The 27,973-nt window shown below is 41.5% G+C and overlaps 1 protein-coding gene across 2 annotated transcripts; it reads right to left on the bottom strand.

Moving 5' to 3' along the window:
* Nucleotides 1-893: 893 nt before the first annotated feature.
* Nucleotides 894-26,535, bottom strand: CANX (calnexin). 2 transcript variants are annotated; one of them, XM_081900654.1, is made up of 15 exons: nucleotides 26,372-26,535; nucleotides 18,841-19,032; nucleotides 16,986-17,059; nucleotides 16,154-16,212; nucleotides 14,991-15,132; nucleotides 14,298-14,379; nucleotides 13,122-13,314; nucleotides 12,666-12,855; nucleotides 10,639-10,752; nucleotides 8,113-8,269; nucleotides 7,022-7,237; nucleotides 5,471-5,590; nucleotides 5,236-5,362; nucleotides 4,961-5,070; nucleotides 894-3,834 (listed from the first exon to the last, which is right to left on the bottom strand). In XM_081900654.1, the coding sequence occupies exons 2-15, from the start codon at nucleotides 19,027-19,029 to the stop codon at nucleotides 3,781-3,783; spliced, it is 1,827 nt and encodes a 608-aa protein (XP_081756780.1). In that variant the 5' UTR covers nucleotides 19,030-19,032; nucleotides 26,372-26,535; the 3' UTR covers nucleotides 894-3,780. The 2 variants fall into 2 exon arrangements, with proteins under 2 accessions (XP_081756780.1, XP_081756779.1); XM_081900653.1 differs by lacking the exon at nucleotides 26,372-26,535 and adding an exon at nucleotides 25,858-25,879.
* Between the last annotated feature and the right edge of the window lie 1,438 nt (nucleotides 26,536-27,973).

The raw sequence follows: 27,973 nt of genomic DNA, 5'->3' as shown, positions 1-27,973 counted from the left end.
CAATGACAAACTTAGTTGGTCTCTAAGGTGCTACTGGAAGGAATTTTTTTATTCTGTTTTGACTTTTTATCAAGACATTTTACCATTTAGGCAACACTACCCCACCTTACGCCCCACCCCGCTAAAACCAAGGAATGTAAAACATTGAACTAGTCTCATGCAATTCACTTGAACAAGGTACTAGAGAGAAGAAAAAGCAAACTTTTTGGAGTGAAAATTCTGGTCGGATTTTCAGTTAAGCATTGGAAGCCACCAATTCTGGAACACTACACAAAATAATGACCTAGAAGTGTTGAGCTTTAATTAAGCCTGTAAGATAATAATTGGACAAAATAAGACAACTTACTCCCAGACTAGTCAGTTACCTTGGGGGGGTGGGGAGACACGTCACATTAACATCCCAAATGTCTTTGAAGGTGTGGTGATTGCTTTGATGTGACTAAGCAATGAAACCTTGCAAATACGGATTAGAGTTTAGTTAGTTTTCAGGCAATTTTATCTGTAGCCAGTTCTACAAAGGTTATGGGAGATTAAAATCCTGCCATGTCCACAACTGCTAATGCTAAAACAAATCAATCTTTAAAAACCTATATGAACAAGCCAAGCCACTGCATTTTGATGACCAGGGTTGAAAACAAGGTGCAACTTACTTGAACTATTCCATTTTTGTAACTTTTTGTAACTCAAGGTATTTCAGTGGCACATAAGAGAATGGAGAACATTTTACTGTTGTGCCTTTTGTATGACGGTAATGTCTTCCAGTACTTATTTTGTCTCTGAAAATCTTTGCCCCAAGAAGCCTAGATTTTTCTTTAGCATTTGCAGGAATCCTCTGCCCTTAGATCAGCTGAACTTTGAAAGATAAAAATATAGCAAACTAGACAGTAGCAAAATGGTGATTTAAGTTTCTTTATTAATCAGAGCAAGCTTACATTTGTTTATAACTTAACCAATATATTTATATGCATACCGCATCTTTAGATTTTTTAATAACAGTCAGGACTTTTTAAAGAAAGTCACAGTCTTGTTTACCAACACTTAAGGGGTTTGCATCTGAAACTTGTATGGAGGCAATACTGGCATTTAGAAAACTATAGTGAAGAGAAGGCAGCAAGGTGCCAAGAAATTAGTCTAGCACCATATTTACTGCCACAGATTAAGTGGAACCAAGCACTGAAGATCCAAGATACCTTTCCCCATTCATGGCTAATTGCACAAGACTCCAGGCATCTGTAACATCCACATCTCAGTGGATTTTAGCATCAGCATTTTAAAATTTAAGCAAGTTTGCAGTGTAAATATCCTATGAAAAACCACTTTTTCATTGTATAGCATTACCTTGCTTAAAATCATCTACCTTTTACTCAACACATTAATACAGATAGATCTGAAATTGCTTGAATGCAGTTTTATCTTTTACATAAAATAAAAAGCCAAATAGGTAGCCTAACATCCCATTAACCTTGAAGTCATCCTCTTTGAAAGAGAAACTTTTCCTTTAGAAGTCTTATCAAGGTACCAATGCAGTTTTAGGATTCAGCTTCTTCCCCACTATAAATTCATCTGTGTTGGCAATAAAAGATTTCCTACAGCTGAATGTTGTCTTCAAACAAACAAAAATAATCATCTTCAAGTCAGATAGAATAAGAACCTCAAATTATTTGGAAACTTCAACTTACTCCATAATATGCAAATTCGTGCTTTAATCTGAAATTGTTGATGGGGCAACCCTCTCGTGTGGAATATTTCTTAATATGGGTTCACAATTACACACCAGGCTCAAAGTCTTTAAGCAGTACATTTAAAACAATTGATAAAAATGATGTAGTGCTTTGCAAATTTCACTGATATAAAAAAAGCCAAAAGATGCATACAGGCATATTCTGAAGAGGTCCCACAAATGCCAAAAATATATTACTTTTAGCTTCAAATTAAGGATTGCCTTATGACTTTCAAAAGAAAACTTCCCTCACAGTCTGGAGAAAGAGGAACACACCAGAAATAAAGAATAACTTAAGATTGTTCACATGACACACAGCATTAAATAAAGTATGTTACAATTAGCACAAACTGAGGTGTTGAATGGGGCACTGCAAGTCTACCATGTGAGGGGGAAACAGAAGAGGCAGCTATGGAAGCAAGTTCTTTTTATCAGCTGCCTAAACAGCTAAAAGGAGTTAATTAAGCCTGTGAACTCTGTAGCCTCCAATGAGAACAGCAACACTATTGAGGAAAAACAAACAAACCAGGTGCCAGGAAGCATACCTGAAAAGCATATATGGAAATTTGAATGTGAAAATCATACCTTAAAGAAGCAAAACCTCTGTGACTTTGAGAACCTCTTATCCACACATAAAAATCTGGAGTGTTTCTATTCAGTGCACATACAGTAGTTTTGCCCAAAAGCTTATTTACTTTCTTCCCAACCCCCTAGTCTTCCAATACAACAGCACAGAATTACATTTTATCTTTAGAGGCAGAGTGTGTATTCCACAAAAAAGGGATTACAATTGCTAGATACAAAATGCAACACATTTTTAAAAAATTTATTCAGCTGGAATTGGAACCCCCTACATTAACAATATAGTTTGATACATGAAGAGCAGATTGAGTCTCAAAATGGTACATATACCCGGGAAGCTTTCACATGCTCCTTCCTTAGCCGCAAAATACTGACATCTGCTTTTGGTGCAAATCTTTAGATTGGCTTGCCTTTGCTTCATCTCTGCGCATGAATGTACATACAATGGCAATAATGAGAATGTTAGCAACACTGTACTATCCACAGTGTTTGGACCCCAGAAAGTAGTTCTACCTTTGAGATTAAAAACACACATCACAAACAGATTTAATGAACTGAGCATATGCATTCTATAGCAGCTAAGCTGCATTCTGAACAAACTGCATAGCAGCAGCAGAAGCTAGAACAGGAGGAATTAGTTTTAAAACCATGGGGGGGATTGTTTAAAAAAAGAACAAAAAACCAAATGAAAAAAACCAAACACCATGAAAATAAATTCTATACTGAATAAGAATTCCAAGGGCTAAATCCAGTCTCAGTCTTAGTAACCTAAACCAGAACTTACTCTCAAATTCAAGTTGATTATGAATACTGTTTTCACTGGGCAGTACCCATGACCAATATATGTATTTCATGGCCTCATTGTGCCCTTCCTCCAATAAGAAGGAAAGTTATTTAAGCACTTTATAATAGTTTCTTGAAATGGATTTGAGCTCTCTCTCTCCTATCTGACTGAAGTACAAGTTTTAACATAACTGACCAGCATACTTTGACATGATCAAACTAAGGGAACTGTGGTGTATAAGTATGTTCATTTTGGTAAAAGAAAAAAGAAAAATAAGAAAAAATAAACATATAAAAATTGTATACCAAGCATTTTTCTAAGGTTTGCTGTTCATTTCCATTGATAGATTAATACATTAAGTTGAGCCAAGGTTTTGAGACTGGCAATTCTATCATTCTATTCAAAAACAAAAATTTTCAAAACAAAAAAATGTTAGTTATTGTAACATTCCAGAAATTCTTAGCTGGGTTGTGTTAAATGCATTCTTTTTCTACAGGAATACTCTATTTAAAAACACAATTGCGAATATTTTACTGCTAACACTCATTTACACTGGAGAGCATTTGACAGGAACCTGTGGATGGTGAAGTCTGAGGTTGGTTTTTTTTTAATTTGAGTTTCAGCAAAAGGTATCCAAGGTCCTCTCCCAAAACCATGTTGGGGAAAATTAATCAGATCAAGTTTTTAGGATATTTCAATCTCTTCTTGGTTTTCTGTTTCTGGGGGATCTATTCACAGTTTCTTCCTCCTGTAAAGGTAAAAGAACACAACTCTTACATAAATATGAAGTCACTTCCTGTGTTCAATTTCCTCTTAGCTTTAGAAAGCAATGAGAAAGTATCTTTGAAGTTATTCACTGGGATTTGAACAAAACATTAGGAAGAACTTCTGGAAGATATGAACTGTTCAACAGTGGAAAAGCCCATCTTGGTTTGAGGTTTCTTAAAACAGGTTAGATGGTCATCTATTATTATTTATTGAATTTGTCAGTTCCTTTTATCTTGCCCAGGACATTCCAACAGACATACAGACAACACTTCCACATAAATACATTAGAACCAAGAAGAAAAAGAAAAACATTTAAAGCTTATGTTCTTCAATTGAACTGTAATGCCTTCCCCCGAAAAAAAATATTGAGCAGCTGTGATTGGTTGGCATAATGTCTATGATAGTGGATTATCCAACAGAAAGCAGCCATGGAAGAAAGTTGGTTCTCCATCTTTCTTTCTTTTTGATGCTGTAGTGCTGCATTTCCTGTACTAGCAAGCAGGTTGCACTAGATAAAGGATGCAGAATCTGTGGCCCTCTAGATATTGATGGACTACAGCTCCTATGACCATTGGGGATGATGGCAGTGGTGGAGCTTCATGCTCCGACACCGGGTGGGGGGGGGCAGAGAGCAAGTGGGGGCGTGGCACGCTGCCTGCAGGGGCGTGGCAACCAGTGCGGGCCGGAGGGCAGCCGCAATGGCACCCCAATGGGATCGCGCTGCCAGGGGCGGTGCGCTCCCCCCGCACTCCTCTTCCTCTGCCAGTGGCTGATGGGTGTTTTGAGTCCAACAACATCTAGAGGGCCATGAATTCTTCAACCCTGGACTAGGATCCACTTATTTAAACTACAATACGCATATCAACGGAACTGTGTTTATCCCATTCGCACAAGTTTTTCAAAATTTATTTGAAGGTTACATTGGCTTTTCAGAATTCACAAAACTGATTCCCTAGGTTATGAAGTGAAATGATCCCATCAACTGATGGCACTGAGGTTGCAATTCATATTTAAGGAAGCACTGCATTGCTGGCTGCTCTTATAAACAGGTTACCACCTCCAGGCTTGCTCTAGTGCAACACTTTGTAATTAAAAAAACCCCTTACCTCTGTAATAGGTTTGCTATCTTCTTCATCTTCGTCTTCTTCCTCCTCCTCCTCTTCCTCCTCCTCTTGACTAGCACTTCCTGCATCACCATCACCTCTCTGCTTTTCTTCTGAAGTGTGCAAAAAGGTTTTATTACTATTATTTACAGGATACTTGTGTTTTTTGCTGCCTACTCTCCAATTCAACATTAGGCTTCAAATTTTAAAATATGTAACTTTATAAGGATAAAGCTTTAGTGATTTTGGGACTAGTGAATATCATCAACTTTGCTTACCTGGCTTTTCTTCATGTATTTCTTCTTCTGCTGCTTCTCCCTTGTCTTTTTCCTCCACTTTCTCTTCCTCATTTACATCTGGCTGAGGAGCATCAGTCTTTTTGTACTCTGCAGCACTTGGCTGTTTCTGAAACAGTTGTAGGAATTCCACAAGTAAGTTTCTCAGAGACTATTCACTTCCAATTCCAATCCTACTCAACATACTTTGGAAACCAGTTGTTTCCAAAACACACACCTTTCCAGAGCAGCAGAAGAGGACAACAAGAAACACAGGCAAAGCCACAGTAAGGATGTAGACTACCCAAAGCCAGGGACGCTCTTCAGCAGCTGCCATCATCTGACCCACAACACCGGGCTGGAAGACAAATCAAAATCTATGAAGTTCTCTGTACTTAGCAGTGATTATGAGGCAATATAGCTGCCTAAGAGATCTAACAATCACCCAACCATGGAATTTTGTCCCCCCTCCAAGCCAAAAAGCCCAGGAAAACCCAGGAAAGAAGCTATGTGTTCTGTCCAATCACACCTCCCCATTCTTCAGCCAACCAGCAAAAGGTAAACAAAGAAGTAAAAAATGCTCTCTATTCAAATGTCTGAATCTGCAGTGTGCATAGCAAGGTTTGGGTACTAATTCCTCATGTTTCGATATGAATGTTCGCATAGGGAACATTTGTAAAGTGGGATCTGTGTGTTTATTAGCTCAAAAAAGACATACAAATCTGTTAATGACCAAAGAACAGAAAGAGGTTTGGAGTACATTGTCAGCAGTATGCTGATGACACTCAGCTCTATTTCGCCTTTATATCTGCAGGTGAGGCAGTGGAAGTACTGGACGGGTGTCTTGCCTCGATAATGGACCAGATGAGAGCAAACAAACCAAAACTCAATCTAGGTAAGACTGAGGCAGTGTTAGTAGGTTGTTCCCTAGACCGGATGGGTGGGAGATCACCTGTTCTTGATGGAGTTACACTTCCTCTGAAGGAGCAGGTTTATAGTTTGGAGGTACTCCTGGATCCTTTGATGTCACTTGAGGCTCAGGTGCCCTCTGTGGCGCAGAGTGCCTTCCATCAGCTTTGGCTGGGGGTCCAGCTAAACTGGACAGGGATAGCCCAACTACTGTTGTCTATTCTCTGGTAATCTCAAAGTTAGATAACTGCAATGCATTATACGTAGGGCTGCCTCTGAAAACAGTTTGGAAACTTCAGCTAGTGCAGAATTCAGCAGCAAGGTTGCTCACCGAACTAAGGTTGCGCATATTACACCGATCGTGGTCCAACTGCACTGGCTACCAATTAGTTTCCGGGCCCAATTCAAAGTGCTTGTTTTGATCTATAAAGCCTTAAAGCGGCTCACAACCACAATACATCAATGACCACCTCTTTCCATACTCAGACCCTAAGATCATATTCTGAGGCCCTTCTTCATGTGCCTTCTCCACAAGAGGTCTGGAGGGTGGCAACACGAGAACGGGCTCCGCGTCTGTGGAATGCTCTCCCCAGGGAGGTTCATCTGGCACCTTCATTATACACCTTTAGACGCCAGGCAAAAACGTTTCTTTTTAACCTAGCCTTTGGTTGGTTGACATCCTATGCCCTTATAAAATGTGTTGAAGGGGTTATTGGGTTGTCCTTGTTTTTATTTTGATTATGTATTTTGCGGCTTTATATTCCAATTTTATCCTGAAACCTGTAGGTATAGGGCAGTATACAAATCTAATTAAATAACAACATTTGGATTCTAGTCTGTTATCCTGCTTGTTGTCACAAACAAAGCTTTTATTTCTCACCTCAGCAGCGCCATCAGCTGCCTTCTTCAGACCCCATCCATCATTACCCCAGTCATCTGCCACTGCCCGATCTGTACAGATGATGAAATTATCAAATAATATGTCAGAGGTCATAGACCATAACTCAAGCCCAAGAGCAGCAAAGGGGGTCATCCTGAAAGGTTCCAAGTCTTCAAAGAAATCTGGGTTTGGAATCTTCCTTGGCTTCCAGATGCCCTGATGAAGAAACAGAACAATTATAACACAAGAATTCATTTTAATGACCCTTCAGAGATTTCTGAACAGATTAGAATACTTCATTTTATTCTTGGCTTATATTCACAATCTTATTGAACATCTATATATACAATGTACTGTTATTTCCCTTTGTTTCTTGTTTTGCTATTTTCCCCACTTCTGCAGCAGCTGTCTGTCCACAGAGCAATGGCAGAGCACATGCTGTGTATGGAGAAAATCCCAGGTTCAGCTTTTCCCATCTCCAGGAAGCAGGGTTGTGAAAGACCACTGCCTAGATCCTGTAGATAGAAACTCTCTTATATGGAGATAGATACAGGTCTAAATTCAAATAAGGACTTTATGTATGTATGTGTGTGTTGTTGTTTTTTAACCCACTTAGCTTCCTTTCCTGGAAAATTCAGGCACACATCAGTAAAACATTGTTGGAAGTATTTTAATTCTATCCTGCTCTTAGACTACGACATGTAACGGCTGTATTTGCACATAATGATACCCCAAGCTTGTTTAGCCAAAATGATTTTCAATTGCTCTATGCCTTATGCCTCTGTATCTTGGCAAGTTTTTTGTGTGGCATAGCCAAACAATCCATGGGTAAGTGAGGCCCTTTGGTTTGGACAAAACAAGAGACCATAGTTTAAAAATGCTATATTTTATTAGCCAATAAACCACTGCACACTGTGGTTTGTTGATGTGCTAGATTCAGAAATCATCTCTGGCTAAACAAACCATGACTCTGTGTTATGTGTTAACCAGATCATAGTTTAGTCTTAAATAGCTGAAAAAAGTAGCAGAATACAAAGAATGTACCCTGAAATAGGAGTATGAAATATAATTTGTAATATTAGATAATTTACCTGGTAGTTAGGGTTATCGATCATGGGTGCTTTCCATTTGCCTTTATAGTTGGGATTGTCAATTGTGGGACGTTGCCAAGCACCACAACCAGAGGCAGATTCACATTTGGGATTTGCAATCTGAGGTGCCTCCCACTCCCCATCCATATCTTCATCCCTGAAAAAGGTAACACTGTTTTAGGACTCCATTTACTTTTTAACAAGAAATTTAAAAGGTCTCTGGCCTATGGTAGAAATTTTGATCTAGAAATAATTATCAGTGTTGAAAATCAAAATGATTACACTAATTATGCTAGAATTCCTTACCTTAGCATAATCAAATAAATTCAAAATTTAAGCAAATTCATTTTACAATCAACTTGTGTTAACAATTCAGAAAATGCGTAATTTAGCTTATTTCCACTATTTAAAGACCCCCTTTTGCCAATATACACTATTTAATAAAATGAACACAGAAGTGAAAACCTATGTTCATTAAAAAGCACAGCATAAGCATATTAAACTGGAACAGCAACAAACACCTCTGATCCAGAGCAAGCTAATCAAATCCACTGTAAAGCTTGGGTGAACAGAAATCTTTTCCCATGACAATGGGAACACGTCAACTAGACAGCCAACTGTGCCTCCAGGGAATGAGTCCTAAAGGCAGGGAACAACCCTCAAGAAGGCGCAACCATTGAGGGAATGGAGAGTAAAGCCTCCTACGCTGAACTCAATGCCCAGGCAGGCTGGTATGCAAAGAGGTGCTCCATCAGATTTCACCAATGCATTCTGCACTAGCTGCAATTTCCAGAAAGCGTTCATCAAGGATAACCCTAGGAACAGCACATTAGAGTAGTTGAGATAGGTGGCTGCCAGAGCATGCAAAACTGTGGTGAGGCTATCCCAAACCAAGAATGACTGTAGCCAACAAACCAGCTACTCCTCGCCTCTGAAGCTACTTGGGCCTCCAATTAGAGAGACGACTCACGTAGCATTCCCAGGCTATGAACCTACTCTTTCAAGAAGGAGTCAGACTCAATCCAGAACAGGCCATTAATTTCCCAGATCTGGGAGCTACTGCAGAAATAAGTTACAGCAAGAACTTGACTGGGACTACAACACTTTCAGAGTTACTCTGACTAGATCTACTTGCAAGTTAGCATCTCCCACCACCAAGTTATCACCACCAGTAAGGACATGTAAACTCCTACCCCCAAGTTACCACTCAACAACAGGCAAGTCATGTGTCTCACTCTGCCTCACTGGCTGCACCAGGTAACCAAATACCCAATTCCAACACCACTGCCACCTCTAAACATATATATATATTCCACCCATCTGGTCTAGCAAACCACCCACTAACAATGCCTCTAAGCTGGTGAGATACAAGTAATGTTACAAAGCTTATAGGTTTTGCTCAACTACTGAATTCCTCTTATACTCTTGAGTTTTCTCTCACCCTAGCTAATACAAAATTTGGGAATACATGAAATTTCACAACTTGCTTGCACCTTTCTTTGTGTGAGGAACACAATGCTGATCACACTATCTGTAAATCCATTCACAGTTATCTTTCTTTCTTGATTAATCTTATCAACAGCTGCTTAGAGCAATCTCTTCATCAGGCAAAGTCTTAAAGCTGTTATGCAACCTCTAGCTTTGATTGAACAATAGACTTTGATTGCATCAACTTGTGCATTTGAAAGAAAGTCTTTTAAGAAACAAATCCAAGAACTTCTGGCTTCGGCCAGTCAGGGCAAGAAGTCACAAGTCTACTATAATCAAATATTAATTCAGATCCATACTCCTGAACTCCTCATTCTGTTTTCTTTGTGCTGCTCATCTAAAAGAGTTCCAACTGTAACCATGACTAGATGGGCTTGAACTAACTACACATCATGTCTTCCAGCAGTGATGATATATAATATGAGCGTGCTACAGCAACTCCCATGTAAGTCATTCATACAAAATGACAAACATCAACCTGCTCGTTTGCTGACTATCAGGGCCAGTAGGTATGGTCTTTCAAGTGCCATATTTCAATGATCAAGTTCACTATGACCATTACCCCATTTCATTTCAGTCAAAGAATGGGTACAGACCAAGGGTTCATGCAATCCAGCCTTCCCCTGTAGTTCAGAAGAGCTGATGGGCAGCAGTTTGGGGAACGCTGGACTAAGCAGCAGCTTTCCAGAAAGCCCATAGCAGCACATTAAGGCAACAGCTCTCACCTGCTTTTGAAAGTGGCAAACAAGCCAAGTGTCTGTCTTAGAGCAGTAACAGAATTGTGTTTTTCAATCAGTGAAAAAAATGAACCTGAACACAGAATACATTGAAGTATATCAGGCTATGTTCCACACATACAACTAGATGCCAAGTAGACATATTAAACACAAAACAGAACAGAAGTTTAAGTACCACACATCTGGAAATATTAGTTGTGGTTACTGAAATGCTCACAAAAACCCCCCTATTTTAAGGATCACCAGCAGAGTTACTATTTTAGTTTGAAGACATTGCAAAGTGGAATCAGGGTTAACTTACCAATCTTCTGGTTTCTCTGCATCAGGATCAGCAACATATTCTGGTTCATCATCTAGCCAACCTTCTGGCTTCACAGCATCCTCATCTGGAATCTTAGCAGGAGCATCCTCATCCCTAAAAGATGGAAGAAACCATTAACACTTTCAGGGAGCATGTTGCTCCAGGCCTGTAGATGTTGGGACTTTCTAGGTCATTTCTGGGTGCAACTCAATGAGTGAATCACCTTACTGTCCCCAACAATTTAAAAGAAGGGTATCTTTGATCCTGCCCATCTCTTGGGGTCAGCTGGAGAGACCTACCTGCATGACCACAGCTGGTAACAAGATAAGGGGCATAAAGACTTCTTTAGGCAAGCTTTGGTTTGCCTTCTGTTTAGTCTTTCATTTCCAAGTTATTTCACTCTGTTATATCTTTTACAATGGTAATAATTGTGATGTTACTGTATCATTTATTTTTTTAGGGTATCATAAGCTGTTTGGAGCACTCTGACAGAGCATGAGAAGTATGGTTAACAAAATAAGGCCTTGCTACTAGAGAACACCAGTTGTCCTCCATTTTGTCCCCACTCTCAACTTGTTCCTCAGGTCTCCAGTTGTCTGTAGCTAGCAAGCCAGGAGAGGGTGTGCCTGAAGAACCAGCCACCGCCATCTACTGACAGGGAAAAGAGATCATACTGGCTCTCCTTGCCTGAGGCTAAGGAGCTCTTTTAAAAGGTGAAGGTAAAGGACCCCAGTCACAAATGACTCTGGGGTTGCGGTGCTCATCTCGCTTTACCGGCTGATGGAGCCAGCGTTTGTCCGCAGACTCCCCCCCCCCCCCCGGTCATGTGGCCAGCATGACTAAGCAGTTTCTGGCGAAACCAGAGCAGTGCACAGAAACACCATTTACCTGCCTGCCGGAGTGGTACCTATTTATGTACTTGCACTTTGACGTGCTTCCAAACTCCTAGGTTGGCAGGAGCAGGGTCTGAGCAACGGGAGCTCACCTTGTCGCAGGGGTTCGAGCCGCCGACCTTCCGATCGGCAAGCCCTAGGCTCTGTGGTTTAGACCACAGTGCCACCCGCGTCCCCAGAAGCTCTTAGATAACATAAAATGCAACCAGGACATGCTTTAATTAATCAATTGACTATTCAGAGCCATGAGTTTTGGTGTGTCTTTCCAACTTGCATCCAACACCCACATTCAGGGTCAAGTACAATTCAGTCACCCTCCTTCCTCTTTTGTTCATCAGGAGAAAGAAAAACCTATTAGTTGCCACCCGCCACCCTTCCCTCCTCGGTAAAGTAGGCAAAAATCAAGGAGGCTCCAAAAAACCTGTAACAAAAGTTTTCACCTCTTCACAAAAAAAGGGGGGGAGGTGACTGATCCACTGGGACCAAGCCAGGCCAAACAAGCTTGTGAACAAGTTAACAGGCTGGCAGTTGGACTTACTGCTATGTTTTTGTTACTATCACTCTCACTTTGCTAAGGATTGGGAAGCAACACAGAAGAATTGGCCTTGCAAAACTCCCTTCCAAGTTATGTCATCAGCAAGTGAAAGCATAGCAGCGTTACAGATGGTGACATGAGAGGTAAAATGTGGTGCCATAAACCTGGTTCTTCCAGTCTCTAGCAACTGCTTGCAATTCATCCCCCTCTCAGGTGCTAAGTTGAGCTACATGCTGGCATCCCCTGAGCCAGAAAAGCAGGGCGATCAGCAGCAGCTAGCTCAAGGCCTTTCAAACAGCACAGACTGCAGAAAAGACACAGACTTCAGCTGATTTGTGACTGAATCTGCAGAACAATAATCAGACCAACTCCCCTCAGCCCATTTCTAACCTTCCTGAGGTTCAACCACAATCTAGTCTCTGCCCAATGCTCACGCAGATATATGGGAATGTAATTAAGGATTACCTAGAAAACCAGAGAATACACTAGAAACACTACACTCCAGTTACTTCCCTTTATGCTTCTTTTCATGCCACTCTCAGAAAAAGCTGTTGGAGCAAGCCTCTCCCAAGGTTCCTTAAATTTCAACAGCTACTCACCAATCATCTGGCTTAACAGCATCTGGGTCTGGAATCTTAGCTCTCTCATCCCAATCCTCTGGTTTCTGGTCATTTGGGTCCTCTATCTCTCGTGGCGGATTCACGGCAGGGGTCATATCAGAAAGAAGATTCCCACTGTTTACAACAGTTTGATCAACCAGGATTTCAAAGCTGTTGTCTGGGTTCAGAACTAGGAAGACCAAGGAAAATAAAGTTAACTTGAATACTTTTGAGAAGAACCTATAAAAATATAGGTTCAAGAAGGTCCATTTCCCTGCTTTATAGTCTACTCTTCTCCTGAAGGAAGTTGTTCTATCATTAAAGGTTTCTTACACAGGAAAAAAAATTAAAAATTCTTCACTTCCTGCTTTACAATACACTCCATTGTTGCAAACAGCCTCTCCCACATTCTGCACTAGACTTTCACATAGAAATCCAAATATGTGGTTGCTTTACCCAGTGTATAAAGATGAGTCTTCTTATCAGTAAAGTAATTCTTCAAATCAGCATCAGGACGCTTTGCATGCTTCTCCTCATACATGCCCGTTTTGGGGCTCTTGTGCCGGAAGATGAAGTGCAATTTATAGTCTTCTCCACATTTGTCGGGGCCAAACATAATGGTATAGGGAGTCTTGTCATGGAATTGATCCTTAAAAATATAAATATGGCCCAAGCTTCAAACACACAGCATAAGTTAACTTTCAGGATAAGCTCCTAAGCTACATCTTATGAACACTTTGATTCTACAAATCTAGAAATCAATAACCTCTGTATAAGCAGACTTACATCAACCAAAATTGTAAAAGTCTAGAAAAATAAGGCTTTCCTTGTTAGGAGTATTAATAGTGCAATTCAGGAACCTGAAGTTTCAAAAACTGCTGTTAACACTGCACCAACCAACTTATAAGTCATGGATGCTTAGTCAAAAAGCGAAATTCATGCTACCAATTCAAGGGCATTTTTCATGGTATTAGCATATGAGATGTATGAAATATGCCATCTAGAGTAATCCAAAAGGCAAGGAATTAATAATTTTTCAGCAAACACATACTTGGTAGACCGCAGAAATCATGAGAATAATGATAGACCCACAAACTGCTCTAACTGTAGATAAGTAGGCCAGCAGACTACTCTTACGACCACTAGTCCTTGAACATACTCCGTTTGGAAGTGAAGTCCAAAGGTGTGCTCACATTACTGCCTTAGAGTGCAGTGACATTCTCCCTCCCCCGCCCATGCACTTCTTAGCTCCCCCCCCCCAGATGTTCACATCAGTGTGGCTTCATTACTGTCAGGTTCTCTGTTTGTGTACGCACCAGGGCACATTGAGGGTGGGAAGGTGGAGATGTATTTACTCTATTCAAAGAAAGGTGTGCACACCTTAACTACAGAGAAATTAGGAATGACTTAAGGATTCCAAACAGTCTGAAGCTGGTTGGAGAAACAATGCATCAAATAGTAGTATTTTATAACCAAGTACAGGATATGTATTTTGGATAAAAATCATAACCCAGCACTGGAAACACAGTAAGTGCACAGTAAACATAGTTGTGGATACAGCCCAACACACATTAGGAGCTAAAACTCAGAAGGCAACAGCTGTATGAATGAAACTGGAAGACAGTCACTTACCAGGTTCAGCTCACGCGTTTTTGAAAGCAGCTTTACATAAGCACCACCACACTCAATTCCATTCTGGAAGTTGACTTCATACCTAAGTTAGTTTGGAATATAAAATAATACTCTCATTTTAAAAAGAAAACCCACCTCATTTTTTTCCTGAAGACAATGACTCATTTCAAACAAGAACCACATCCTCCTTTCACAACTGAGACAGCATTTTCCTCGTCATACCTCATATGCTTCAATTCTTTCTTTGGTGCGACTCAATTCAGAAATAGAACCCCACTTTTAAGCCATGTTTTTCAATTTTGGCTGGCAACAAATCATAATTTCCCCAATTCATGTATCAAAGCACATACTGGTTTGCCCAAAGCACCAAATGAAAGACAGATCTAGAGTGGAAATCCAAAGCAAGTCGACAACTGCCAAACCATGTTTTGAACATTACAAGTGAAGCAAGCTTATAGTCCAGATTGTGAGGAAGGCAAGACATTTTGACTTTGGTTACGAAAAAAAGCCCATGGCAGTTTCTATCCATTGTACAGAATTGTCGGATTTTGCTGCGAACTGGCAGAACCCGCTTCCACTGAGCTCAGTCCTTATAGGCCTATATACAATACAGTGAGTGCATTTCCACTGAACCTAACTGCTCAGTGTACACACCCATTCATTGCTAGATAGAAAATAAAAAGGATCACTTACTGTACAATGAGGGGCTTGGTGTCGAAGACAAAGGGTTTGGTGAGTTTGGCAGAGATTGCATGATGCTTAGCTCGAGAAACCAGAACAAGTCCTTTATCCCCTGGTAGTTTAGTATCCTTCATTTCCTGCACTTCCCATTTGCCTATTAAAAAACAGGACAACACATTGCTGTTTTAATACTCTATTCATAAGAAATCACACACACCATGTCATTTCTACTCACCATATTTACATAAGCAGCCAAAATTTCATTGCAGAAAATATCTACCACTTTTAGAACCCATATGCACAATTCAGCTACCACTGACTGCAATAAACTACAACTCTAGTTTATGAGAAAATATGACCTTCCACAACACACAAGGAACTTTGCTCAGGAGAGCCACTCATCCACAACACTGCCTAACTGCAACCTAACAATAAACAAGATTCTATACACATGAAAATGAAATTGTTAGAATCAGGTATGTGCCAAGTGTTATAAATGCCAACTTTATGCCATGTGTTTTTCACATGAGTGCTGTTGAATAGTTCACAGAAATGTTTAAATGCTGTCCCAGGACTCTGGCCCAGATCTCACTGATGCAGTAAATCTGTATCAGGTCTGTACAGTTTTGCAAGTAGGGGCTCATTTGACTGAGTGTTCTTCCATACAAAAAACCCATTTCTTCCACAGAGAAAAACATGTTAGGAATAAGGCTAGATGGTTTCTATGTGGAAAATATATTTATTTTATTTTTGTATTGGGATGCATGCAATCACAGTCCAGATGTAGGTTTATCATCTCTGTGAGAACTAGGCCACTAGTGCCAAAGCAAGACAAAAGTTTAATTGAGATTTAGTCACATTTGAATCTTAGAATTGTAGAGATGGAAGGGACCACAATGATCATCTAGTCGAACCCCCTGCACTGCAGGAATTTTTCTCCCAATGTGGGACTTGAACCCACAACCCTGAGATTAAGATCTATTACCCACCCTTCACCATAAGGTCCCATGGCATATGATAACAATATAAACAATGGTTATAAAAACAAATAAAACAGTTCTAAACAAAAATACCATCCAGTACTGGGAGGAGGCCGGGCCAGTTAAAGTAGTTGTGCTTCGCTACTAATCCCAGTCATTGCATACAGTGAATACCAAGCAGAGCATTATACTCACCATCGTATTTGGCTATTTCATCATCTATATCATCCTTCTTAGCTTTAGATAGAACCCACCTAAAATTTAAAAACAGTTGTTTTTTTGTTTTGTATTTAAAGCATTCCTCCCCCCCACTCTTCAGCCAAAAAAGTTCCCAGAGTGGCTAACAAGCGATCATTAACAAGCAAGCCAGTCCCTGCCCTCAGGTTTACATAGCAAAAAAGGAGAAGGGGGGAAAGAAGGGTAAAGGAAGACAAGGAAAATGAAGCACCAGATATGAGAGCGTTGCATAGCTTAAATGTGTTTAAACACCTTTTTATCTTCTGTAATTACATAGTTTAGTGAATTAGTATGTCTTGCAACAAATTCAATAAATATGCTTATTACCACATGTCCATCATTTGAAATATTAAAGTCTAAGAACTTGCAACTGAATGGCTCACTGCTAACAAACTGCTGGCTCTGTGATTGGTGCACTATAACTAAGGTATACTTCGGCAGAGATGTAAGGCAGGGCCTTCTGTTTCAACACCTAGGCTTTGAAATGCCATGCCCTAAGACACACATCTTCAACCTTTTCAGACCCAGGACCTGCTTTTAATCCCCACATGCATCTGAGGACCCGCTTCTTAATCTTCACCATGTATTTGCATGGTAGTGCACTGTGATTTATTGGTTGCTGCCAAGGACGTGTGTACATTTTGCTTTGACTTTGTTTAGAATTGCTTTTTTGTTATGTGAGCCCCACTGAATTACTCATACTGAGGCAAAAGGGATATAAATGTTTTTAATGCACACAACAGAAACATCTCTCTGTAAATCTACTAACACCTCTTGGGCTTAAACTTACCCATCTAAAGTTCCTTTATCGAAGTTCTCAGCAAAATAAACGTCTCCTGTTGGGACTGGGGCCTTATAGGTGACCTGATTGAGAAAGATGTCCGATATACCTTGATAAGTGATATCTTGAACAATATTATAACCAATTCATATTATTTGTGATCAAGTAGAATTGAGAAATATGCTTTTGGGTACACAATGCACTCGTTCTGACAGCACAAGTATTTCCGTTAGTGCAATAAAACTTCCCCTCCCTCTCCAAATTGGCTCTGAAGGGTTGGGGTAACCTCCTGAACAGATTTGGGGTTGGGGAAAAGGAGAGGCAGGAGAAGTTCTGTGGCATGGGCAAAAGACCTTGTGTTAATGGAACATATTGGATACTTCCCATAGTTTGTATGTTAACATCCCACACTATTCCACTTCCTACTGAACAGCAGAATTACTGAAACAGCTCTTCACTGGAAAGAACACTACAAATAATGGTTTAGAAATTTGAACTCATTGCTTTACTCTACTTCTTATTGCAGATTCCAACCTTAGGGCGTAGTGTAGCACTACACTAGCAATTCATAGGATAGTAGTAAATGAAATATTAGAACTACCACAAGGCGGTGTCCCTCTCCCCTTGCACCACCCCCAAATCTGCTCTGGAGTTTTGGTGGAATTTAGGGGGCATGCGGGAGGATAAATCCTTGTGCTGATGAAATGTTCTCTTCAGCACTATGATGAAAGCAACCCATGGCTCAATTTTCACGTTCCTTCCGCCTTAAAGATATAGGAGCCCAGAAGGCAAACACGAGAGCTAGGCATACAGTCATACCTTGTGTTGCGTTAGGTACATGTCGCGTCTTTTCAGCTTGCAAACGCGGCAAACCCGGGTTTCACCGCATGCGCACATGCAGACTTTGCACATGCGCAGAAACGCCGCTCTAGTTGCGGACTATTTGAGGTGCGGATGGAACCCCAGAATGGATCATGTCCGCAACTAGAGGTACCACTGTACAACACAAAGCTATGTTGCATTGCTATAATGTCTTGGTATAGTTCTATGATGGTGACATAAACTGCTAATATAGTTGTATTACTGTTTCCAAGCATGACTAATTCCAATGTACATGATGCTACTTTCCCACTGGTATCATCTGTATCACATTCACATGTCGACAAAGCCTGCTGTGTCCAATTTCCACATTAATCTGCACAGAATTTAATTAATCTGCACCAGATTTAAACAGATGTTTTTGAATGCGTTCTCACTAAATAAGCATTTCTAAGTATATATGCATTTTTATATGCAGTCTGGTTTGTTTTTAGGCCCAAGTACATCACACAAGGAAAACTATCTTATGATCCACACAGTCATCCAGAAGACATTGAATGGATCTGTTCAAACTAGAACTCAAAAGAATAAGTTCTCCAAGCATCCCTATTTACTAACACCACAGCAGTCAATGTAGTGCCTGCCAGATATAGCAGACTACAATTCCCATCATTCCTTACCTTTGGCTATTTTGGCTGGGGCTGTTGGGAGATGCAGTCCAAAACATATAGATAGCAGCACATGGGCTTTCCTTACACTACACCCATGCAAACAGCACAAAGCTTTAAACAACAGGAGAAGCCTCTCTGGACAGTGCAGCAACTTAAGTTTGGATGCAGGAATTTTCCACATCTTTTCAAGAAGCAAGTTCTAGCAGCCAAAGGAAAGCAACAACTTGGAAGAGTGCACCTCACTCAGATAATGGGCCGGTTAAAATTAGAATTATAGATAGAAAGCTGCAGACCTGGTCCAATCATCAGAATGAAGGAACTTGCTAATAATTTCTTTCTGGAGATCTACACTTGAATTAAGTATTCAAACAAACCTTAGGGAGTGGGGGTGGAGTGCTCGCTTCATGCTTCAACTCTTCTACCTCTTCAACGCCATCATCAAGGTCATCTTCAATATCTATTACGTCGTCATCATCATGATCGTGATCGTGAGTTTCATGTGCCAGGATAGCAGAGGCTCCAGCCAACAGCAATGCTGCATACAGCAACCACTTCTGCTTCATGGTCTACACATAAGGGTAAAAAATGAGCATGAAATATCACTACGCCTACCAGCAAAGGAAAGGGCTAATCAACATAAATCAACATATATGCACACTATTAGGCATATGCTACCAAAATGGTTCTCTGTTCATCACTAGGTCCCAGCCAATACATGCACAAAAATGCTATTTAATGGTGTAGACCTGTGGTTTTCAACCTTTATGAGTCCCCAGTTCCCTTAACCAATTATTCCCATGTGGGATACCTGGTAAAATCCTGTGTTGTTTTGTAATTTAGCCATTCAGCCTATCATTTTTTTAAGGCTTAAAAATTGAACAGTAGAGCTTTGAAAAGACTTTTTTAAAAAATTGAGTCATTCATTGCCCTGCTAAATGTTGTTTTTTGTAAGGTGGCACCCAGTAAAATAAAACTGAAACAGGATTATTAAACAGCCCCAACTGGCAGCAATTTAGGGCATGAAAATGAAAAGGCACTCTGCACATACTCTAAGACACCCTTCCCCTTCCTGTATGACATCAGGTGTCCCAAGGGTGGACCACAAATAACAGGAAGGAGAGGCTACTGTATCCAAACAACACACACACATACCCCGCCCAAGTGAGGGGCTGTTGCCATGGGACAGCACCCGGAACCCCCACCCAAGAGGAAACAGGAAGCAGTCCCCATAGCAACCACCCCCTTCCATATTTGGCTTTGAAGGTCACTCAGGAACTCCGCCTTGCCATGTTCTAACTCCTGACTGGCTTCTTCACTAGCTCAAGCTTCTCGCCACAGCTCCCATGCTGAAAACACACGCTTCCAGTATGAAATGGTTACTTCTGGCGTGTAACAGTGACACAGGAGGAGGAAAAAGGTAAAGCATCAGTGCTGGTTCCATGGAGGCACAACTTCCTGGTTCCTTTTAATACTAACTACTACAGGAGCTCCTCCCCATCCCTTCACTTCAAATAATGAACAGATTTATCACAACCAAACAAGTAAAACTTGTAGAGAGGCTTGCAAAAGCTAATGCAGTATGAATGAGTCAGAACTAGCAGCAAGAACGCCATACTAGAAACAAGCATATCAATTTCTCTAAGTTTCATAACTGAAACTTAAAAAAGAAAAAAAAGCTTTTGGTGGCTGTTCCAGTCTTATGAGCAAACCTGCATTTTATACAAAGTTCCATTTTGTCTCCTTTTCATGTTTTGTTTTCATGCTATTATTGTCATAGATGTAGACACAAGTCAAGTGCCAAATGCGCACATTGATATTCTGTGAGCAGAGGCAGAGGGAGGCCCTGGTCAGATGGTCTTACCTCTGGGCCAATGAAAATCTCTGCCTCCTGCTACATAAACATTTATTTCCAACCTTCAGGGGTGACTAGTTTCTTTTTTTGTCCAAGGGCAGTATTCCAAGCAGACACCCACCTACACACTCCGATATATACAATACACATTGCCGCACTAGCAACATCAATAGCTGAAAGGAATTGCCCCAGCACTTGTTTCCATCATGCTCCCTTGCTCTACTGAGAGTACCAGTTATGGTGAAAAGCACAGATAGCAGAGCAGTGGTGAGTCTCTCTTCCTCCAGCTTCCCCGTGGTGGTGCAGAACAGCCTGCTACCATTGAGACCAGATTGGAGTGCTCAGAAAAAAGGAAGGAGTACACCAGAATACAGTACTAATGAAACACTGGAATAGATCAAAGTGCCTCTTCCTGTTCCCAGAGGGTTCCTGACTGTTCGTCATGGTGGCAGATTGTTCTACACCACCATAGCTGAAGCTACCACTGAAAATACCACCACCAGTCTATTTCAACATAGGCTGATGTGTCTTTTGAAAATGGCTTGCTGAGCGAAATCAGGCCAACCAATTCACTACCCCTGCATTACAAGAACTATGAAAAGAAACCTTATACTAAATAAAACCACTAAGCAAGACAAATGTTTACAGCATATCTCTACATGCATCACCTAGAGAGGCTTTTTGGAATATAAAAAGGATTGCACATTGCCAGTGTGGTGCAAAAAGCGCTGGATTCATTCTGGGAGATGAGTATTCAAATCCCCCCTCAGCCATGAAATTCAGTGGGTGACCTCGAACAGGCACAGCCTTTCAGTCCAACTTCTAACTCATGGGGTTGTGTGAGCATAAAATAAGTTAGGGGAACTTATTTTGAGCACTACTTTGACCTCCTTGGAGGAAAGATGGGATATAAACTAATTTTTCAGTCATATCTCTAGGATTCCAGAAAAGAGGGCCATTTAAAAGCATGACAAATATCATACATAGGAGAGAATGGGACATTAGTAAACCTCTCCCCCCAAAATCCAGAGCTTTGAAGCTATAAGTACCTGGTACTTCCAGGTTTCGGCGGTCCGCAAACTGAAGCGGCTGTAATCCGAGGTATGACTGTATTTGGTGCACATTTATTAGCCCACCATATATTAGAAGATTTTAAAATGACACATTTTTGCATCCAGCCCAAATTTGGAAGTGATGGGTAAGACACGGGGGGTTGGCATCTTTCCCATTAGCCAGTCCATGTCCAGCAACAAACAGCTCCTTCCAACTCCACATTCTGGAGAGAACAGCCTGGATGTTGATCATTTCACCAAGTGCCAGGGAACAGAAGAGACTGCCATGCACTCTCATATATCTTATATCATACATTTGTTAAGATTTCTAGTGTTCTAAACTGTTTCCAGAGCCTATTATTATTATTATTATTATTATTATTATTATTATTATTAAATTTGTATACTACCCACAGGTCTCAGCTGAAAAGGGGCGTAGGATTCCAATACTTCCTAAGAAGTCCAAAATCAAGCGCAAAGGAAGCTACAGACATATGCTTGCAGACCGGTTCACTGGAATGACAACATTTTTGTTTTGTTTAATATTATATAAACATTTTGTTTATATAATAAATACAAAGATGCTTGGGACACAGTCTTATCCCAAAATGTTTAGCCTACATTAGTGAGAATTCTGCTACAGAGAAAGCTGTAATACACAAAATCCAAGACCTTAGTACTATGGAAGTCTGGGTCTTTCTTAGGTCTTGCAGTCAAAACTTGGACATGACCCCAACATTCTAGCACAGAGCAAGCCAAATTGTAGAGGTGATATAATCCTAGGGATGTACAACTTTTGTTACCTCTTCACTCAGACTATGTCTTATATGGAGGGGGGAGAACATCCAAAAATGGATAGCTGAGATGCACATTTGCTTCCAGAATGCAAGTACGTACTTAGCTCAAGTACATCTACAGGACAGTGCTGCTTAGTCAACACCTCAGCTGAAACTGAATACAGGAAAACCTGGCGATTTCTGTCTTTTAAATGTATTCTGCTATACTCCCTTCATATTCGGATTTGTGGATATTACTACCAAGTGTTTGTTTTCCTATCTACGACAGTCCTGCTGATTAATTTGGCTTTCCAGCAAATTCTGCTTTGTAAACAGATTGTTTCTACTGTGATGAGCATTTGTCGCCTGCAGAAGAAAAGCAAATTAGTCTGCTCAAGTGGTAACCAACACTTCTGTCCTTCTGCCATTAGAAAAATAGCCTTATAAGGAAAACGAACCAAGGCCTACACAGCAAGCAGGTTAATTACTTTTAGCATTTAATTTAGGGTACTAACCACAAAGTGGATCAGGGTATGTGTAGCTCCTACAGAACTAGAGGTAATTGACAGTTTTAATTTGAGTGATAGAACCTTTCTCTTCGGAATCAATATGCCTCTGAATATCAAACGCTGAGGATAAATAGGAAAGGGCTAGTCTTCATATTCTGATTCTAAGTATGCCATAGGCACATGGCTGGCTGTTGCGGGGTTAAAATCTCCTTATAGCTTCGCAAACACTGGAAGTTTTTAGAATACACACATGAATATTTAACATCCAAATGACCCCTTTTCTATATATCTTCTATAACTTGTCTTGAAGTAATTAAAGCAAATACTATTATGTTGTGCACACCAAGCACTAATTGTTAAAGGTTATTACGAGTACATGGGAAAGCGTTTGCAGATTGCTCTATCTGTTCTTTTGAGAAAAGCTGTATGTTTGCAAATACATTACAAATGGGATTTGTAACAAGCTATGAGCTACCATGTAGTGCCTTTTCAGGTTTAGCTGAAACAGTTCACAGCTACTGAAGAGAGTACAGTTGTTGGTATCTGAATGTGTGCATTACCGCTCACAGAAATAAAATGTGAAGTTAGTAACACACTGGGAGGTTCTGTGCTGAGAACAGTGTGATAAAATAGAGCAACATAAAGTACTTTGACATAACATGAAACCAGGAGGGAGAAGAAAACAGCTGGACAAATTTATCTTCTTCGAATCAAAATTTTTCTATTAATACAGTATCTCAGGGGGGGTGTAGTTTTTTAGTCTTTATTTCTGAACCAGGTTTTCCAACATACAATGGTCAAAATGCATGCTTTTCTACTCAACTATTTTATGCTGTGAACCTCTCAGAGATCTATGGATGGAGAGTGGTATACAAATTTAATTAATTAATAAAATATCAAGGGGCTATTGCCTTGTCTGCCCTAGTCCTAGTGAAAAAAATGAGAACACTTCTGGCATTACTATTATTAAACCCATATAAATTCTCTCACGTAACTCTCACCTTTATTAAAATTTGGTGCAGCAGTAGTGAGTCAGTTAAGATTGTTTTACAGGCCAGATTTTACCCAGTACAGTGGTACCTCGGGTTACACATGCTTCAGGTTACATACTCCGCTAACCCAAAAATAACCTCGATTTAAGAACTTTGCTTCAGGATGAGAACCGTGCTCTGGCGGCGCGGTGGCAGCAGGAGGCCCCATTAGCTAAAGTGGTGCTTCAGGTTAAGAACAGTTTCAGGTTAAGAATGGACCTCCGGAACGAATTAAGTACTTAGGTACCACTGTACTAATAATGCCTAACCCCTTACCCAGGGTTACAGAGGATATTAGGTTCCACATTGAGTATATTTCTTAGATCAAACTAGGCTGACTAGCAGGGAGAGATTTCATTCAAGCTTGCACTCCACTGAACTAGCAAGTCATCAATATTTTAAATCCATGGTTCACTAACTGTGACCTGAGCCTCCATAAATAACAATAAACAGTTGTTAAGGGAGGTACAGTTCACTATATCTGTGGCGAGCATTCGAAATTCACCATGCACCAGGTACATTTTGCACCTGGCTATCGGCCACTTGTGACTAAGTTGCCTCAGAATGTTGCCTGGAGGTGCATACCTGGGGATCGTTGGATCAGGACTCTCTTTACACACTAGCAATGAATCCTGTACAATTCTATCCATTGTATTTTATCTGCACCATCAGAATGAATTTCAGGAACCAAAAAGTCATATTGAAAAATGACTTCTGTGTGGCACAAAAATGGCAACTAGGCATCGCATTTTGGCGACTGTAACCCTGGTTTAGGAAGCCATTTGGCACCGAGCTTATATATCTGAGTTTCTTTGCAAAAAAAGGGGGGGATACACATAATCTATTTTAAGATGGGGCTTCATGGTTGAGGTGCCACAGAGGGCCACCAAAATGCAAATTCCAAGCTACTGTTCTCCCTTCCAGCTTTGGAGCCTGCAGCACCAGTCTTGAAGGAGAGCAGCAGCCCTTAGAACTACATCACTGAAGATTAGAAGGGTGCCAATAGCAGCTGCCCCTTGATGTCTCCTAAGGGGGAGGGCAAGAAGGGAAAATTAGTTTGAGTGAACAGTGGGGGAGTGATGTAGGAAGGCAATGGAGTCAGACTCACCCACTGTATATCCCTTTACATACAAATCAGCTTTTAGTTATTTTAGGACACCACACCCACCAGTTAACTTAACTCCATACCAAATAAAGGCAGTGAATCGTGTTTAAGGCAACACCTAAACCTCTCTTATTATATATAGGAAATTTCTGTCATTTTCAGTTCATCATAATAGAAACAAGTAATTGTTACTACTTGTGCCAATATAATACCCCAATACTTCCCCCCTTAGTATTGTGTGAACTGCAATAAGTTACTACACTAAAGCAACCTGATAACTTTCATGTGCATGTTATCCATTTGAAGTTCAAGGCCTCTATAGTTTAGAGCATTCCTTACCCTCCCTTTGCAGTTCACCTTTGTCCTCTTTCTGCTTTCACATGGCACATTGCAAAATTATCACTTCCTTCTTCACACCAGACAGGACTTTTGCCCTTATCTTCTTTGACTACCCAATTCCAGTAATTTAAAAAAAATCACATTCACGCAACTGTTGCCAGTAATCTATATTAAGTACAAGCCGGTCTGAAGACTTAATTTTAACTTCAATTATTTTATGTTGCACATTTCCCTGCCCACACAATTATTTCCAGAATATGTGTCCCGGGGGCCCTGGTACTCTGCATAAGTAGTTCAGCACTAAAATAGCTTAAATTCTAGTTTTGAGAATGCCCACTAGAAAATAGAAAATATGCAGCAACAAAATGTGCAAAACCTTTCCCAAGTCATCAATCCATTCAAACGTCACCATACATGACTTATACTCCATTTTATTAAACTGGCCTGTGCCAAATCCATTCCCATGCCCCATGTTCTTTCCTCATGTGAAAAAGCGCCACAAAATAAGTCACAAAGTCACGCATACTCTTTAAACCCAACAGGGGGCAGGGAGGGTTCCTGCGGTGAGGGCCGCGCTACCTCTCCCACAACCGCCACATTTTCCCCTTCTTCCTTTTCTGATATTCAAGAATACGCGACGTGAGAAACCGTGGGCCCCGTGTCCCCAGCCCAGTCGGAGAAGGCGCCCCCCCAAAAAAACTCCCAATGCATGACCGCGCAGACCTACCAAGTGATTAGTCATACCGCGCATGTGCTACTCGCGAGCAGGTCTCACGGCGCTGCCACAGCATGACCTAACGGGGAAGGCCAGACTTCCCCACTCGCGGTGCGCCTGCGACACCTCTCCTTCCCCTGCACCCCCCCCACCAAAAAAAGGAGAGAAAGCCCCAGCAGGCCAGGCCTGGCTGCTCCTTGCCCCCACCAAAAGACTCAACCGCCCAGACTTTGCGGACCCACCGCATCAATACCCACCCCACAACCTGGCCAGACACTTTAGGCCTTACTGGCCCCCTCCCCCGTCACTCTCACCTCCCCTCTTTCCAGCCCCACTCCCCCTCCCTGTATGCAATGGTACAACCCACCCCTCACCGCCCTCCCTGGGGTCAACGTGCCCCCCTCCAGAGTCCCGGCATTCTCTCCGCGGGCGAGTGAGGGGCTGCCCACCAAAAGGCTTCTACCCTGTCGGATTCCAAGGATGGTTTCATTTTTTGAGGGGGGGGAACACAGACTGGAACGCTCACCTCTCGGCGCACCCCACCCGCCGAAGCACTCGGTTGTAGTAGCCCCAGCGGCTCCTGTCACGTGCCTCTCAGGAGAGTGAGTGAGAGAGAGAAAGAGAGAGAGTCGGCGCCTCCAGCCGCCCACCCACTCCGCCGCCTCTCTTCCCAGCCCGAGCTCCGCCTCCGACGCTCGGGTGCTTCCCTACCCCATTGATTCCGGCGGGTACTAACTTCCCGCCCTTGGATTCACGCCTGGATCTTATTGGCTGGGAGGGCATGTCACTTACCGAGGCTCTCGCCTTCAGCCACGTCCCTACGGCGCTGCCCTTCGTGGAGCGTCCCCATTGGCTCCCCCGGCTCGGCACGACGACTCCGCGGATTGGGCGGCAGAGGCGGGGAAGGCGGGTATGTAGCGTGAATCGGATCCCGATTCATTCTTTAAAGAGACAGTGGGCTTGCTTAGAGCGAAGCGCTTTTTGCGTTCGGGGCGGAATGTAGTCTCGCGCGTCGTCCCGAGAGGTCCGAAGCGAGGCGTAGTTTGGGGCGCCTTTTTAAAACGGGCAGCGAGCGTTTTTGTAGGCAGTGACAGAGAAGTGTTCTTTGAATGAAGTGGAAAGACTGGGAGGGAGGGAGGGAGGCAGGCAGGCAGGCAGGCAGGCAGCAGTGGTCTGTATTTCTACACCTGTTCAAGCCTGCAGCATGTAAGGCAGGCATAGGCAGACTCCGGCCCTCCAGATGTTTGGGACTACAATTCCCATCATCCCTGACCACTGGTCCTGTTAGCTAGGAATGATGGGAATTGTAGTCCCAAAACCTGGAGGGCCGGAGTTTGCCTATGCCTGATATAAGGCCTCGCTCATGCGCTATAGAACCGGCATTACCATAGGTGCCACAAAATACCCGCATTTGTAAGAACTCTGTCCTATGGCAGCACCTGCACTTCAGAACTCCCTGCCTATTGAGCTCAAGCAGGCACCTTCCCTGCGCTCTTTTTAGGCGCCTGCTAAAAACATTCTTGTTTAGACAAGCCTACCCAGATGCATAAAAAGTTGAGGTAATTTTAATTGCATTAGTATGAAAGGAGATGTGTCATTTTTTTCTTGATTTTACTTTTTTATCTTTTGAGAACTGCTTTGAGGGTCCCCCCCCCCCCACAATTAAGCAGAGTATAAATCTTACATAAATAAATCCATATAACGGTGTACGAAAAGCACACATACAAAATTATTGTGTACCTTTGGGGCAGTTTTATCCACCACCTGTCTTTTAATTATTTGTTTTTTATATTTTACTTTCATAAATGAACAAGCATCTAACAGTATTAATGCATAGGTTTCATGGATTACTAAGAATGATGCTTCTGCTGAACTGGACTCTAGCCCAACAACAACAATAATTTATTATTTATACCCCGCCCATCTGGCTGAGTTTCCCCAGCCACTCTGGGCGGCTCCCAATCAAGTGTTAAAAACAGTACAGCGTAAGAAACCTTATTCCATAATAAACTGGTTAATCTTTAAGCATACATATAGATATGGCTCCAAGGAAAGTTACTAGTATAGCTTTACAATTTTTCTGTTTGGTATCTGCTCAGTTTTGAGGGAAAGATAAGCCAAACAATCC

This window comes from Podarcis melisellensis (assembly GCF_964234715.1).
Source record: "Podarcis melisellensis genome assembly, chromosome: 2".
Lineage (NCBI taxonomy): Eukaryota > Metazoa > Chordata > Lepidosauria > Squamata > Lacertidae > Podarcis > Podarcis melisellensis.
Note: the sequence above shows the minus strand (reverse complement) of the source record. Positions and strands in the feature narration are given on the sequence as shown.

Coding starts and splice junctions, on each gene's coding strand:
- CANX (XM_081900653.1), bottom strand. Junction 8,270..10,638: donor GCAGAGAAACCAGAAGATTG/GTAAGTTAACCC, acceptor TACCTTTTTCAG/GGATGAAGATATGGATGGGG. Junction 7,238..8,112: donor TCGATAACCCTAACTACCAG/GTAAATTATCTA, acceptor TTTCTTCATCAG/GGCATCTGGAAGCCAAGGAA.